Below are 16,141 nucleotides of genomic sequence, written 5' to 3' on the forward strand. Positions count from 1 at the left end.
CCCGGTCGCACACACACTCCCTTGATGCCAAAGCCGAACTTCTGCCCTGAATATTTCAGATTAGCCTGTTATAGCGCCACCTTTTTTGAAAAACACATCTTTTTACATTACTCCTACAGATTTCGTCCAAACATCACACAAATCGGTACACAGTAGTTCTATAGTCATGTGATCAAGACGCATCTGTCCGATTTTCCATATTCCATCCTGATTGGCTAAGATTGGCTTCCAAAGTTTGTTTTGAACAAAATTCCTCAAATCATGAACGCAGCACACGATTTCCGTGAAATTCTTCAGGCACATTCCCACTAGGCCAAGGAATAAAATGCAAATCAACCTCATTTATAAGTATTTATCTTTTTCGATAAAATCAAAGAAATTCCATAAATAAAGAAGGGAAAGAAAGGAAAAACACTTTTAAGAAGTAGTGAAAATGGCAGCTCTACAAGCTTGCAATGCTTGTAGATTTCTCTTTGAGTCTCAAACTAAAAAGTGTGGGAACCACTGATCTAGAATATTTAAACATGAATAGTGTATAATTTTATTGATAATGGCAAAATCTATATTTACTCCAATGGTAGGGATGTTGAAAATCATTGTATTTTAACCTATAAAATGTTTCACACATTTTGAACTTTTTAATGTATATATTTATTATGTTATTATACATTTATTCAAGAAAATGAAACCGATGCCATTGTATTTACATTGTGACAATGTTACAGCAATTAATACAATTGTGTTAATAAATCAAATAAAAACAAATCTGGATGTACATTTGTGCAGTGAGCATTAGATCACGGACACTGTAAAATCCTCAGTGTTAATGAGTGTACAAATGGAATCAAACGGTCCATTTGTACACACTCACAGTTAAAGGTGCAGTATGTGATATTTATTCTATTTTATTGTTTATAAGTGTTATATAATCATTACTATAGAGTGTTTGTTCAGTAACAGTGTTAAATAGCTCTATATTGTGATAGTAATCATTACTATAGAGTGTTTGTTCAGTAACAGTGTTAAATAGCTCTATATTGTGATAGTAATCATTACTATAGAGTGTTTGTTCAGTAACAGTGTTGGGGGGGGGGGGGGTATAATGGCATGCCCAAAATGGAGAAACCAGGGTGAAAGGTTAAATACCTTCAGGAGGCTGCAATTCCAAACTGTCCCCTGTAAAAGCCATAACCTAAGACTGGAAGATTCTATACAGTAAACACAACATTACATATGAACGCATTTAACATTGTCAACAGTATAACAAACATATAACCTGACGCTACCAGATCCAAACAGCTTGCTCCACACATTGTTTCACAGCTTATTTGGATCTGGGATCTCGGGAGCCAATTCGATGACGGGGCTGTTCCTTTTTTTCAAGATACTTGGTAGATGATTGGATGGGACCGTCTGTCTATCACCGTGTGGGCGTGCAAACACAACCAATCATATCGATGTGTCTACGTGACGTATGTTCGGCGCGACACCAGGAAGTCAACATCGTAGTCCAGTATTTCACCACAACAAGAACTCTCAAGAAGTTGCTAAAAAAAAGTTATCATGGAGGTCGGAGATTTTTGCCGTTTTTGTAACACGAATCTGCGCATAAAAGGTATTTTAACGGGTACAAGGAAGATATTTGATAAGCCTAAGCCTGCAAACGAAACAAGTATTAACGAACGCCTGATAGCGTTAGGTTTAACACTGTTTAAAGACCCCTCCGTATCGTGTCGGATGTGTAGGTCATGTCTTCGCTTGCTTCAAAGAATGGAAGACGATTTTTCCATTTTAAGGCGATGGGAAAAAGAGGACAAAGACAGAAGACCAACAGAAACGGCTACCGCTACAGCAGAAACACCTACGTCACCTGAGGCATCCTGCCTGTGGTCACCAAACTCTCCTCTCAGCGTTAAAGCGTTTTACTCTTGAGCCTGAGTCAGTCAATAATATAGCACAGTCTTTCAACATGTCCACGATACACTTTAGATAACGTATATATCATTGTGCTATAAAAGTCTGTGCAATAACTGCTGCCAAGTAGTCAAAAATGTTGCAATAATTCACTGTTGCTGTTCATCAATGACTGGACCAAGTGCATCTTTATTTTTCTCATTACTTTCACACAGAAAATATGTATCTCGAATTTGCACTGTGAATTTGCACTGTTTAACAAAGGGTACTTGAAAGGGATATGAGAGTGTAAATAGTTGGGACCCTATTGAATATAGGCTACGCATGTTGTATTGTTTTTATAATCCTGTTATATATATATATTGTTGTGATTTTCCCCTACCTGAGTATGCGCAACTATAGCATTTAGTTGTTTTTTTGTAAATAAATATTTTAATTTGCCTCACTTGTTCATGTTTACTTTCTAAAACAACATCATAACATGTTTGTACAGTATCAAAGTTGGATCCCATGTGTAAAATGGCAAACTGATCAATGCCTCTAGCCTAATGATTTGAAACAATCAATTTTAACATGGGGGGGAAAAGCACGGATTAAGAGTCATCATGCATAGTGAAAAGGGTGACATACAGCCAGGACAGATGTAAAACAATGATGTACTTATTTTGTGATAAAAGGTTATCAATCTAAAAGTGATATATTTGCATACCTGGAAAAGAAACAACACCAGATTTTTTGCAGCAACAAACTTTTAATCACTTGCTTATGTTCAAATTACATACAAAACAATTTTAATCATGAGCATACCACAGCTTTAATGGACAACCAATGTGAGTCTTATAAGAGCCTTTAATGGCCAACTGCTTATTCGTCAGACGATTCTGAGCTGCTGTGCTGTGTTCCCATCTCAAAGTCCTCATCATCTTCATCAAAATACCCTGTATAATCGATGTCTGGCTCAGTGAAGCTATCCTCTTGAGAAGAAGGCTCTACATCCTCAATGTCACCAAAGACTTCATTGATGATTAGCAGAATTTCTCTTGCATGTTTTTTCCTGAATACGGGAAGGTTTCTAAGAATGTAAGACAAGTCAAATATGTGTGTGCAGCGTTCTACTACTGCATCTATGAGCTCAGCACTGAAACCAGTACATGCTGACTTGCTAGTGTAGACATGTGCTGTGTCTTTATCTAAACAACTCATATACTCCTCTAACATTTCCCGGATAAGAGATTTGTCCTCTTGTGTTACCACTCTACATTTCCCTTGCATGCCAGCATTTTGTTCTATTACCTCATGTTTGGGGCTAGGCTCGTCACAATCTTCACCTGCACATGAACATACAGAGTGGCAATAGCTGCAGCAGACATGCCCTGGCTCTACACTTGTTGGCTGGTTTTCAAAATGGCCGTACAGTGCTTTTCTAAAGCAGCTCTTAGTGCCAGTGTGTATCAGTTCTTTCACTTCTGGACCAGCACTTACAGTTTTTTTTATAGCATACAAAATTGCATGTGACTGTAACCCATTTCTGCCAGCCCTTCCAACTTTTTGAACAATGTCTTCAACATCCTCTGGCAAACCATACATTACAACATGAGAAACATTAGGGAAATTCAAGCCCATCCCAAGAGCTGTTGTTGCAACAACCACTCGGCAGCTCCCCTCTCCCTCTCGACTAAAGGATGCCAAAACTCTGTCTTTGTACTTTGACAGTGTGTTGCTGTGGAAAATTCCTATAAGGTGGTTCTCAGCCTTCTGATCCTGGTCTCTGTTAACCCAAGCATCTTCTCCCAATTCTGCTTTAAGATAGGTGAACACTCTCCCAACTAACTTCAGTGTTCTGCAATAGATTATGATGGGAGACATTGATAGACCCTTATCTTTGACCTCCTTTACTACCCAGTCCATACAGTTCAAGTTATCAGCAGGAACCCGACTCAGTCCCAGCCTGATGTTTTTCCTGTTTGGGCTAACAGTCACGAGAGTTGCCTCCTCCATATTCAGCATCCTGGTCACACGGCCTCTGTTCTTGTTATCAGCAGATGCTGTCAACGCTAAAACAGGTAAACCTGAAAGACAATAAGTGCACATGTATCAGCAAACAAGCATTAATGAAGAACTGCTGTGGGCTACACTTTCTATAGTGTTATAAAGGGGAAATAATTAGGTTATTTATGTTATCGGGTAGCTTCAGGTAAAGACTGACATTTCCATACTGTATTTTCTTTACATGACAAATAACTACACTTGGACAGCACCAACTTCTATGATCTGCTCCTGTAGTGTAAACACCCCTCCCCCTAACCTGGCTAAACAGGGGGGTTAGCCTCCCCAAGTTGCCAGCACAACACACCCCTCCCCCTAACATTAAAAATAGGGGGATTAACCTAACCAGGTTGCCAGCCTAATGCACACACAACCCCCCCCCCCCCCCCCCCAACATTAACCCCCTCAGGTAGCAGCACAATGCAGCCCCCCTTCCAAACACAATCAATGCCCCTTTTCTGGATTGATATATTAATTAATCATGTATTTAATCATGTAGCATTACTGTGTTTCAAAACTCACCTTCTTTGACTATGGATCTTAGTTCATTCAGCCTGGAAAAGGCTTCTCTGAAGGCTGGCTTCCCGTTTGCTCCCAGTCCCCTGGTTGAAAGAAAAAGAAATCCTACATTGAGTCTAGGTAGCAGCAATAGTAACGTGCATAGTTGCATTACAACAATACAGTTACAGTAAGATCTGTGTTTAACATTTGGTCTGTTTGTGTGTGTTAGCTTATTGTTTATAATATAATGTTTGACCTAAATAAAACATAAATGTTACAACACTTCGTCTTTGAACTACTGTAACCGTATTTAGAAACACGCTGCTCTGTTTTGTTTTACAGTTTAACATTACAGTGTATGTGTAGTGTAACAATTACACTATACAGCCATTTAACGGCGTTTAGCTTACCATTTGTATGCGACGTGAACTTCATCGACGACAATGCCCAGTAGGTTTTCACGATACACTTGTGAGGAAAGCATATCACGCCATTTATCTTCCAGTAACCATGTCTCCGGGCTGCCAAAGACCAGCTGACATCGGCCGTCGAGGATGTCGGTGTGTGCTGCATTATCTACGAGTTGCGCAGCATAGAGTCCCAGATTCGTAGCCTCTTTGATTTGATCTGCTACGAGGGCAGTCAAAGGAGACACGACGATCAATATAGGCTTCGGCTTCGTCCCCAGTTCTTTCGCTACCAGTGGAGCTAGTTGGTAAATTAAACTCTTGCCGAAGCCAGTCGGGAGGAGAGCAAAAACATCTTTTCCACGCAGAAAAGCCTTCAGTGCCAAACTTTGCTCTTCTTTCAAAGAAGAAATATTGTCCAGTTGAGAAATAACTAATGTTATTGCAGCATCTATCGTCATATCGGTGTTGCTCATGGTAGCGGCCATGTTGACTAGTGAAGAAACTACAAAACAACAGCCGCTTCTATATGGCGTCACATCCGTCACATCCCTTAGCTCACGCTGATTGGTCCGTACCGGGAGCGGTACGGTGTTAGCTCAACCCCTTGAGCGATCTCAGATGTAGCTGTCTTGAGGAACCTGGTTACTCAATACCGCCACCTCTGGCAGGGTCAGGTTAACAAACATATACTTCTTAACAACATTACGGAATTAAGTTGGTAACACTTTATATGATGTAGGCTATTATAAACATACTTATAATGCATTATATTTTACTCATAGCAAGTTTGATTGATTGATTTATTTGATAATGCTTTATAACAATAATCATAAAATATAAAGCATTTAATGACATAAGGTTAGATATCAATGCATTATAATCTGTCTGTATATTTATGGCCTGGTAAACCATCCCGGTCGCATGAATTCACATCATGTGTCTTCTGCAGACCAGTCTGGTCCTTAACACTGGCGCTTAGGCGCCGGAGGGGGGGGGGAGTTGTCAGACGGTCCTGAATGTCCCCCCACTATTTATCTATCGACATGTCGATCTCGCCGACCGCTGATCTATTTATTTTTTTCCCCCGACCAGCGCTGGTCTAGCACCCCACGGTTCCCATTGTGTTGCACAATCATGATTCATTGTGTTGGCTCCATGCTTGCCTCTCGCCACAATGACCGTTCTGGTTCTGGCTACGTGCTGTTGCTCTTCGATGCTATTAAACAATAACCAGCGGTTGTATGTGAAGCAGGATGTAGGCAGTGGTGGAAAAAGTACTCAAATTCTTTACTTAAGTAAAAGTACCAATACTGCAATATAAAAATACTCTGTTACAAGTAAACGTCCAGAATTAAAATTTTACTTTACTTTAAAAGTTGGCCTACAAAAGTATTGGCATCAAAATGTACTTAAAGTAGTACCAAAAGTAAAAGTACTAAATATTTGAAAGTAGCAGATCTACAAGCTCACAACGCGTCACGATGCGACGCGTTGTGAGCTTGTAGATCGGCTATTTTCAAATAGCCTACTGTATGTATAAAAAAGGGCTAAAGTGGTTAATTTATGTTTCATAATATCATCGTTTATATCTGAAAAGTAACTAGTAACTAAAGTTTTCAAGTGAATGTAGTGGAGTAAAAGTACAATATTTGCCTCTGAGATGTAGTGGAGTAGAAGTAAAAGTATTGGAAATTGGAAATACTCAAGTAAAGTGCAAATACTTCAAAATTGTGCTTAAGTACAGTACTTAAAGGACAATTTTGGACTAAAGTTTTATTACCTTTTCTATGATGTTATGATATCTTAGGATGAATGGTACAGTAGAAAAAATTCATAACTCCACCCCTGGTCCGCCACAGCTTAAAACGTGCGCGGATAGGCCTTAGGTTAGATCACATATTTGAATAGCTTTTTTAGCGGCGCTAGCTGCTCTATACCTTTAGGTATAGAGCGGATCCTGCTCTATACCTGACTTTGTCCGTGTGCCTACGTCAACGTTCTGATTGGTCAGGTGCGTCAACAAAGTGATTGGTCAAGCTTTACGTGACACGTGGCTATAAACACATTATAAACACATATCGATGACAAAATGTAGCAAAGGCGCCGCTACCTTCACACAGGGTGTGATTTTTTTTTTTGAGAGAGAGATCGACGTTCTTAGTGACAGAACACTGTCCAAAAAAAAACAAAAAACTAAGTCTCGCTAGACGAGATTGAAATCTCGAGATTTCAATCTCATCTAGCGAGACTTAGGTTTTTGTTTTTTTTTTGCATAGTGTTTTTTTTGCATAGTGTTCTGTCACTATGAACGTCAGATCTCACCAAAAAAAATAATGAAAACATATATTAAAATTTATGATCTAACCTAAGGCCTATCCGCGCACGTTTTAAGCTGTGGCGGACCAGGGGTGGAGTTCATCCTAAGATATCATAACATCATAGAAAAGGTAATAAAACTTTAGTCCAAAATTCTCCTTTAAGCAAATGTACTTAGTTACTTTCCACCACTGGATGTAGGTCATTCTGAATGGGAGTTAGGTGACATAATAATAGGCCATAAGTTAATGATGGGGAGGGAAAGTGCAGGTGGCTGTACTGTACCACATCATCAGAATATGAACAACCCAATAATGTAGTTTATCTAACATTACTGACACATCGAGATATATGGCATAAATATGAAATGTTTGCATGTGCATTAAAACAAACCATTTAAATCAGTATCTCCTACATAAATCCAAGTTTGAGCTTGTCTTGATATGATATTAATATTAATACAAGTATAATAGGGGGGTCATGGCTGTCTGTATTGGAGTTTAAAAAAAGGCTCTGTCGGCAGCCAAGGAATCTTACAATGTTATCTCCAGCACCATCTCCTTCAGGACTGAATATTCCTTCTCACACATCAGTGCATCTACTGCAAATTCACATTAACATGAATCCAACATAATAATAGCAAGTAAAATGTGTAAACAAACAAACACTGTCAAACAAGTCTATGAAGCTATCTATGAAAAAGTTGAATCTGCAATGCAATTTTGTACAATAGTGGGTGTCCCTGCTTCATCACTCTCTCAGCTAAGGGGTTCTTGGGTTAGAACAAACTAAAATATGAACTTGATTGAAGGTAGGCCACACAACTTAAATGCTCAGTGGATTATTTATTTAGAAGGAAAATACAGCAGAATAATGTACTTTAATGTAAGACCCAAACAACCAGTACATGAACCGTTCACCTCCACCACCTGTTCTCTCCCCTCCATAACATCAATATAAAATATCCCATAATGTCAATGTGAACCATATCCCACAATGTCAATGTAAAAATATCCCACAGTATGAATATAAAAATATCACACAGTATCAATGTAAAAATATCCCATAATATAAATGTAAAAATATCACACAATATCAATGTAATATCACACAGTATCAATGTAAAAATATCCCACAGTATGAATATAAAAATATCACACAGTATCAATGTAAAAATATCCCATAATATAAATGTAAAAATATCACACAATATCAATGTAATATCACACAGTATCAATGTAAAAATATCACACACTATAAATGTAAAAATATCCCACAGTATCAATGTAAAAATATCACACACTATCAAAGTAAAAATATCACACAGTATCAATGTAAAAATATCCCACAGTATCAATGTAAAAATATCACACACTATCAATGTAAAAATATCACACACTATCAATGTAAAAACATCCCACAGTATCAATGTAAAAATATCCAACACTATAAATGTAAAAATATCTCACAATATAATATAAATGTAAAAATATCTCACAATATAATATAAATGTAAAAATATCTCACAATATAATATCAATGTAAAAATATCCCACAGTATAAATTTAAAAATATCACACAGTATCAATGTAAAAATAAATCCCATAATATAAATGTAAAAATATCCCACAGTATAAATGTAAAAATATCACACAATATCAATATTAAAAATCCCATTTGATCAATAGTATTACCCCCCGTGGCATTTGGGTGATTAGACCCTGATGCGATAGCGAGGGGGTCTTTATCACCAAAACCCTGACAAAACTAAATTCCATTTAAACCATGATACTCATTAAAACCTTCTGGTGACTGATTTTACTTTTTTCATTTAATTTATTTTATATTTATTTTGAGAATGAAAAAACGCTTTCCTCTCACACATTAGAATGACAATATCAGTCACCAGAATCAAGGACTGTGTTTTCAATGAATCTATCATGGTTAAAATGGAATTTGAAGTTACAATGGGTTTCTATAGGAAACTAGGCGTGACTGACAATGAATATGAAATATCTAAATACTGAATCAAGCAACATAAAAACTGTGTAGGGTGAAACACAAAGGCCAGAGTAGACCTTAAAATCACCCCAAATAATTATGTTTGAAAGTGAAATTTCCCTTTGAGCTGTCTATACACTGTTAAAAAGTGTCTTAGACATGTAAAATGATCTAACATGTTTACAATGCTAGTATTAACATATGATAAGGTTAATACACATCTTATAAAAATCGTATAAAGTCCTTCAATCCGCCATATATATTTAAGGTGATAGTAGGCTGACTTTGTAAATATGTTAATGTGGCTGTTTAAATTCAGGTCTGATCCATCACTTCACCAAGGTTTTTGGCTTGGCTTGTAGTTTTTAACATTACCGATTGAATCTGGGCGCTGACATTTAATTGGTCTTCCTTGGCTCCAAAAACAATGACAGTTTTGTCTTTGTTTAACTGAAGAGAATTATGGCACATTGCAGTGGTGTGTTCTACCGTCAGATGCTGTGTACGGCGTATACCTTGAGATTTTTTTTTATACCTTCAAAAACTGTTTCATCCATTGAAAACGCGAGAGCGTATACCCACGACCACGCGCATCGTATCGTAGCGTATACCTTCCGAAAAAAACTAGAACACAACACTGGCACATTATCCTGTAATATTTTGTTCCCCAGGCGGCATCTCTACCCATTCAGCTATGGCCCATAGTAGCTCTAATGCAAAAGAAAAATTCTCTATTTTGATGTGTGTGCTGGTATTCAGGCGGTACTACTCTATTTGATGTGCGTGCTGGTATTCAGGCGGTACTATTCTATTAAATGTGTGTGCTGGTATTCAAATGGTACTACTCTATTTGATGTGTGTGCTGGTATTCAGACGGTACTACTCTTTTTGATATATATGCTGGTATTCAGGCGGTACTACTATTTGATGTGTGTGCTGGTATTCAGGTGGTACTACTGTATTTAATGTGTGTGTTGGTCGTTGGTGAAAGGGCCTACTCTGTGTGGAGTTTGCATGTTCTCCCCGTGTCTCCTAGGGTAGTTAATACCCTCACAAAAACATGTAGTAATCCTGGTCACTATACTGCCTCCCCCTGGTCAGCCGGGGCGCCTGATGGAGGAGAAGGGAACTGGTTGGAATAACGTGTTCCTTCCACGCGCTATGTCCAACCAGGGAAACTCCCCCCTGTCGGGTGATAAGAAGCGGCCTGCTTGCTCCTCATGCATTGAAGGAGGCATGAGCTTCAGCTTGGGCTCTCCCTAGGCTGGCAGAGGGTAGGTAGTGCCCAGGATTACATAGGCAATTGGCACTGGGTGAAAAAAATGTGGGTTACAAAATCGTGGGATAAAAATTATAAAAATAAAATAAAAATTAAAAATTAAAAAAAATGTGTGTTGGTAATCAGACGGTACTACTCTATTTAAGTAGTTTGAATCAGCTGTGTGGAGGGAGATCTTGGAGGGTAAGTAGGCATACTAATATGACTCTTTTTGATTTCTGTCAGGATGTGTTCCCACATTATTATTGACTGACTGACAACAGGACGTGATGCCCATAATTCACTCTCTCTCGTTCCCCCAGTAAGCTCCCTAGGAAACGTGTGGATAGAAGAGGCCTGCACAGCTTTTTAAAAAAGAGTACAGTACTCGAGTAAATGTACTTAGTTACTGTCCAGCACTGCCCCCGCCCACAGACGGCACCTGGGCTAACAGCAGGGCTTCTGTTTGATCCTGTCCTGATTCCTGCACTGGTAGACTGAGACTGGTCTTTGTCTCAGGGTTTGGGGACTTTACAGCATCTGGTGTTGTAAACATGTCCTTCAGGGAGGGCCTTGAGTTCCAGTCTTGTTCTTTGGCAAACTTGTAAACTCCTCCAAACAGATCAGGAAACATCTCCATCAGGTCAATGTGAGCTTCATCCTCAGCACTGTGAACACAAAGCAGTGATCACTGAAGACACAACATCTGTTTTTTCCCCACACGCGCACACGCACGCACGCACGCACGCACGCACGCACGCACACACACACACACACACACACACACACACACACACACACACACACACACACACACACACACACTCATGTATCATTGTCTTATTTGACTATGTTTTATATTCATTCATATTTGACTTAATTATAAATGGATGGGTGTTGAAACTCTTAAAGGACTGTATACTGTTTAGGTTCGGATATATTGGTGCCGCCTTGGTGTGTCGGCAAAAACGCATTCAGAGTCAAAGTTGCAGTTTACACAGTGGGGACTGTGGCTTTACTTCCATTCATAGCAGGTGATTGGCAGAGTTGTACATTGATTGTGGTCTAGAAAGTAAAGACAAAATGGCAACAGGTTTGTACCAAAATACTAACATATCTCTGCAAAATATCAAACAGTGCAATACCAAATGAAATAATAAACAGCAGAATATCGGTGATATCTGTGATTACAGTTAAGCATCTTCATTAACATTGTACAGAAATAACTACTTCAAAAGCTCTATAATGCTTTCATTCAATTCACATAACCAACAAATAGGCTGCTTCATCATCAAACATTCACAATGCAAGTGATCAAACAAACAGCAATATTAACAGCAAACTTAGGTTGATAATCAAATCAGGTAGGCTGCAAGCATGAAATAATTGTTACTAAGAACACACAACATCACTTACTAAACGTCAGTGACGCACAAGCATGCACCTCTCTGCAAGGACTTGATCTGTGGAGTGATACTGAAAAATGATGACTAACTGGCTCACATAGCTGAGTCTACCTCTGATAATTGAACTAGCAGGTGTGTCTTAATTAGCTCTCATTAGCAGATCAAAGGCCCCAGGGCAGCCTGACCTAGATCAAAGGCCCAATGCCTGCTAGCAGGGCAGCCTGACATATTGACCTTTCCAACACAGCCGCCCCCACATTTGAGGTCAAATGTGCTTTCTGGAAAGGTCAACAATCCATCAGCGACCATGGACTGTTGGTCGACAAAGGCAGTCCAGGAGCTATCTGCAAGCACTTGAAGGTGTCTCCAACTTCGACGTCTACGGAGCTCTGTCTGTGGATAAGCCACCTGAGGTGATGAGGTGTCAGGCCGCCCCATCAGCAGGTAACTTGGTGTAACTGGATCCAGATCAGCTACATTGGGTCCAGGGTGGTACAGTTCGAAGTCATACTCCGGGAGTGGCTTTGTTGGATGGCGACCAGGATCTTCTGCAAAGCTCTCTTGCTGAGCATTCCTGAATGTGAGCATCTGTGCAGCTTGATCGGTGGTAACAGGTGGTGTTCCGGAAAGGCTGGCCGCCCCGTACTGCTCCTCGGTAAGGCACTCTCCCAGCTCATTCCAGGTCTTAAATCTAGGCTCATCCGTTCCCTGTGGATGAGGCTTACCTCTGGTGAGGTTATCTACCGGATTCTCTGAGGTTTCGATGTATCGGCAGTCCTTGATGTCAGTGTGCTCTTGCATTTCCGCTTCATAGGCGGCTGTAGTCTCCGGATCTTTCAGGTGGTATTTTTCCAGGCCTCTAAGCCGTGACATCACAGCATTCATAAGAGCCTGGCAGAAAGTTGAGGGCTTCCTCCGGAGTGGCAGCATTGCACATCTCAGAACGCCATCCACCTCAACTCTGGTGGACTTGGCTTCAAGGAGCCGGTCTTCTCTCGTACACATCATCTGCTTCTCACGTCTGGCTGGCAGCGTCTGCACATTCCTCCTTGACTCCACTTCTTGTGGACAGAGTGAAGTGAACAAGCACTGCTGAGGCGATGGCTGTAACTTTTCCAGTCTGGCTGGACCCTGGAGCGTCCAACCGAGTCTGGTCTTAATAGCTGCCGGGCCACCAGGGGTTCCTAGACGGACTGGCTCGACAGGAGTGATCAAGTGAGGCTGGTCTGCACCTATAAGCAGCATAGGACTTGCTTTATTGAAGGCTTCTAGAGGAATGTCCTGGAGGTGCTTGGACTTTCACTTGAGGGCGTCCACAGGATACGAGTGGTCGGCAAGGCTGAGACGTTTTGCAGTGAACACATCACTGATCGGGAAGGCTCTGTGAGGCTGGGAGATAGGTGAGACACTGAAGGTGACAGACGTGCCATTCAGTGTTTGCGCATCCTGGCGAATAGTCCGCAAGGCTAGTGATTCTGGGTGCCCTTGCAGTCCTAGTTTATGCGCAGCTGAAGGCAGAAGCATCGTACGCTGTGAGCCGTCATCTAAGACTGCGTAGGTATCAAGTGTCTTGTTCCCATGACGTAGTAGGACCCGAACTACTTTGAGGAGGACTTGACTGCACTCTGTGGCAGAACTAACATGGCAGCAGGATCCTTCCTCTGGAGGTTTGTAGTTGACATCGTGCAGTATCAGGAGATGCTTACCTTGACACTTGCTGCAAGGCTTCTTCAGATCACACTGAGCTGCGTGATGCGCTCTTCCACATCGCCAACAACGCCGGTTGGTCTTTATCCACTGGATGATTTGGTCTTTATCGAAAGACTTGAAGGTCTCACATTGGCTCAAGAAATGGTCCTCACTCTCACAATATGGGCAGTAGGCTGGCCGTGCCTTCTTATTGCCTGTGTCCGGTGTTTGTGGTCGTGACTCTGCTGCCTGCTCGTCCTCAGCACCATGTAGTACTGTGGTTGTGTGATATCTGTTGTCGCGCCTTTGCTCTACCTTAGGCCCTTTGACCATAGCTTGGCCTTCGCTGTCCTGGCACCAGGCCTCCTCTTGTAGCCATTCAGAGAAGTCTGTCAGGTTATACCCGGTTCCAGGTTGGCAACGCATACATCTGTGAAATCCTGAGCGCATATCAGAGGGAAGCTTGCTCAGGAGTCTCTCTACGTGCGAACCACATTGGAGCTCCACTGCACCTTCACGTCCGAGGGTCTGCAGCATCCCCACTAAGGCACGCACTTGCAGGGAGAACTTCTGGAAGGCTCTTGAGTCTCCCTGGCAGACGTCTGAGGCATTCATTACAGTAGCTATTTTCCTCAGGGCTAACTTCTGAGGTTGACCAAACTGTTCTGTCAAGGCAGCCATTGTGTGTGAGTAGGGTGTAGGTGAGTTTAAATAGGCATCGGCTACGAGACGAGCCTCCTCTAACTTGAGATGGTCCAGCAGAATCTGATAGCGGAACAGCTCTGTGGCATCGAGAGGTAGGAGGTTCTCTAAGGCAAGCTTAAGACGAGTGAATTCACTAGGATCTGCTTTCGTGAAATCTGGAATTGTTGGAATGGGACCGCGATAGTTTCTCTCTCTAAGATGTGCCAGTGGCTGCTGTGCAGGTGTGGCGTAGGTCGGTCGGTGTGGCACATACTGATGCGGTTGCTGTGCAGGTGTAGCATAGGCCGGTCGGTGAGATGGATACTGATGCTGAGGATTTGGCATATAGGCTTGCCGGATGCTAGCTGACTGTAGGGGTGGTGAAGGTCTTGGTGGGTTCCAGCTGCTGACAGTCTGTTGTGGATAACCCTGTGCATAAGGATGGCTGTTGGGGGCAGCCGCATATTGGTAGCCACTGCTAGGGTGGATGGGTGGAGGATAATAGTAAGGCTGCTCACTTGGATGTTGAGTGATGGAAGGTAGGTTTCCAGGCAGAACTGGTACCACTTGATCTCTAAGGACTTGTAGCTCACTCATCATTCTGTTCAGTGAGGTCATCCAGGGCTGCTCTCTCAGGTCTGCAGGCTGTGCAGTTGGATCCATTGGACTACTGTAAGCTCTGGTAGGGTTATCAGGTGGCAGCATGAAATGCTGAGATGCTAGGTATGGATGGGGGGCAGGTGTACTGGCACCTTGGCGAGGCAGTCGTAAGACAGGCTTTGGCAGAGGTTGCAGGTCGGAAGCTGGTGGTGCAGCATAGTTGAAGGCACTGGGAAACTGGCTTACCCGAGGAACATCATGAGCATAATCCCTTTGTGCAAACTGGTCACGATATGCCAGCTCGTTAGGTGTATAATAATGCTTTGCTTGCACCACTGGAGGTTCAGGAACCTCCCAAGGTCGATGGTAGGATGAGGAAGGCCTTTATTCCCCCTCTGGTGGCGTTGCCATCTGCGTATCGGACTGGAGTGAATACTGCTGGTCACCGTGTTGTTCATCAGCGGCGCTCCACTCATCCAATATCTCATACTCCGCATACTGGCTAATAGGGCTGCCAGAGCGTGACGAATGTGATGTTAATGCATACTGTAGGGCATCAATGTCCTGAGCCAAAGCTGTCTGCCTCCGGCCCACAGGTTGAAAGGCATAGTCACTTAGGTAGGCAGGTGGGTGAGACTGGCGCTTAGGGCGTGTAGAGGCTACTGGAAGTACCTCACCAGGGAAAGGATACTGCATTCTGAAGGCTGAGGAATCCAAGGTAGCACCACTTATCCGGCTCGAAGGACCAATGTTGAAACTCTTAAAGGTCTGTGTACTGTTTAGGTTCGGATATATTGGTGCCGCCTTGGTGTGTCGGCAAAAACACATTCAGAGTCAAAGTTGCAGTTTACACAGTGGGGACTGTGGCTTTACTTCCATTCATAGCAGGTGATTGGCAGAGTTGTACATTGATTGTGGTCTAGAAAGTAAAGACAAAATGGCAACAGGTTTGTACCAAAATACTAACATATCTCTGCAAAATATCAAACAGTGCAATACCAAATAAAATAATAAACAGCAGAATATCGGTGATATCTGTGATTACAGTTAAGCATCTTCATCAACATTGTACAGAAATAACTACTTCAAAAGCTCTATAATGCTTTCATTCAATTCACATAACCAACAAATAGGCTGCTTCATCATCAAACATTCACAATGCAAGTTAATTGTTACTAAGAACACACAACATCACTTACTAAACGTCAGTGACGCACAAGCATGCACCTCTCTGCAAGGACTTGATCTGTGGAGTGATACTGAAAACTGAAGACTAACTGGCTAACACAGCTGAGTCTACCTCTGATAATTGAACT

At 41.7% G+C, this 16,141-nt stretch overlaps 1 protein-coding gene and 1 long non-coding RNA gene across 2 annotated transcripts in view; both read right to left on the reverse strand.

Annotated features, from left to right (window-relative positions):
• Positions 1–3,611: 3,611 nt before the first annotated feature.
• On the reverse strand, positions 3,612–4,996 carry LOC311035195. Its single transcript, XR_014599671.1, has 3 exons — positions 4,872–4,996; positions 4,483–4,562; positions 3,612–3,983 (listed from the first exon to the last, which is right to left on the reverse strand). It is a non-coding gene; the product is annotated as an uncharacterized lncRNA (long non-coding RNA).
• A 5,271-nt stretch (positions 4,997–10,267) lies between these two features.
• The window catches only part of LOC311034980 (serine/threonine-protein kinase/endoribonuclease IRE1-like), a 9,625-nt gene continuing 3,751 nt past the window's right edge, over positions 10,268–16,141 (reverse strand). Inside the window, exon 7 of the mRNA XM_084043023.1 lies at positions 10,268–11,114. Within this exon, the coding sequence (XP_083899149.1) occupies positions 10,853–11,114 (262 nt within the window). The 3' untranslated portion in view covers positions 10,268–10,852. The remainder of the gene's footprint in view (positions 11,115–16,141) is intronic.

The sequence above is a fragment of the Gymnoscopelus microlampas genome, assembly GCF_963454915.1.
Source record: "Gymnoscopelus microlampas genome assembly, chromosome: 19".
NCBI lineage: Eukaryota > Metazoa > Chordata > Actinopteri > Myctophiformes > Myctophidae > Gymnoscopelus > Gymnoscopelus microlampas.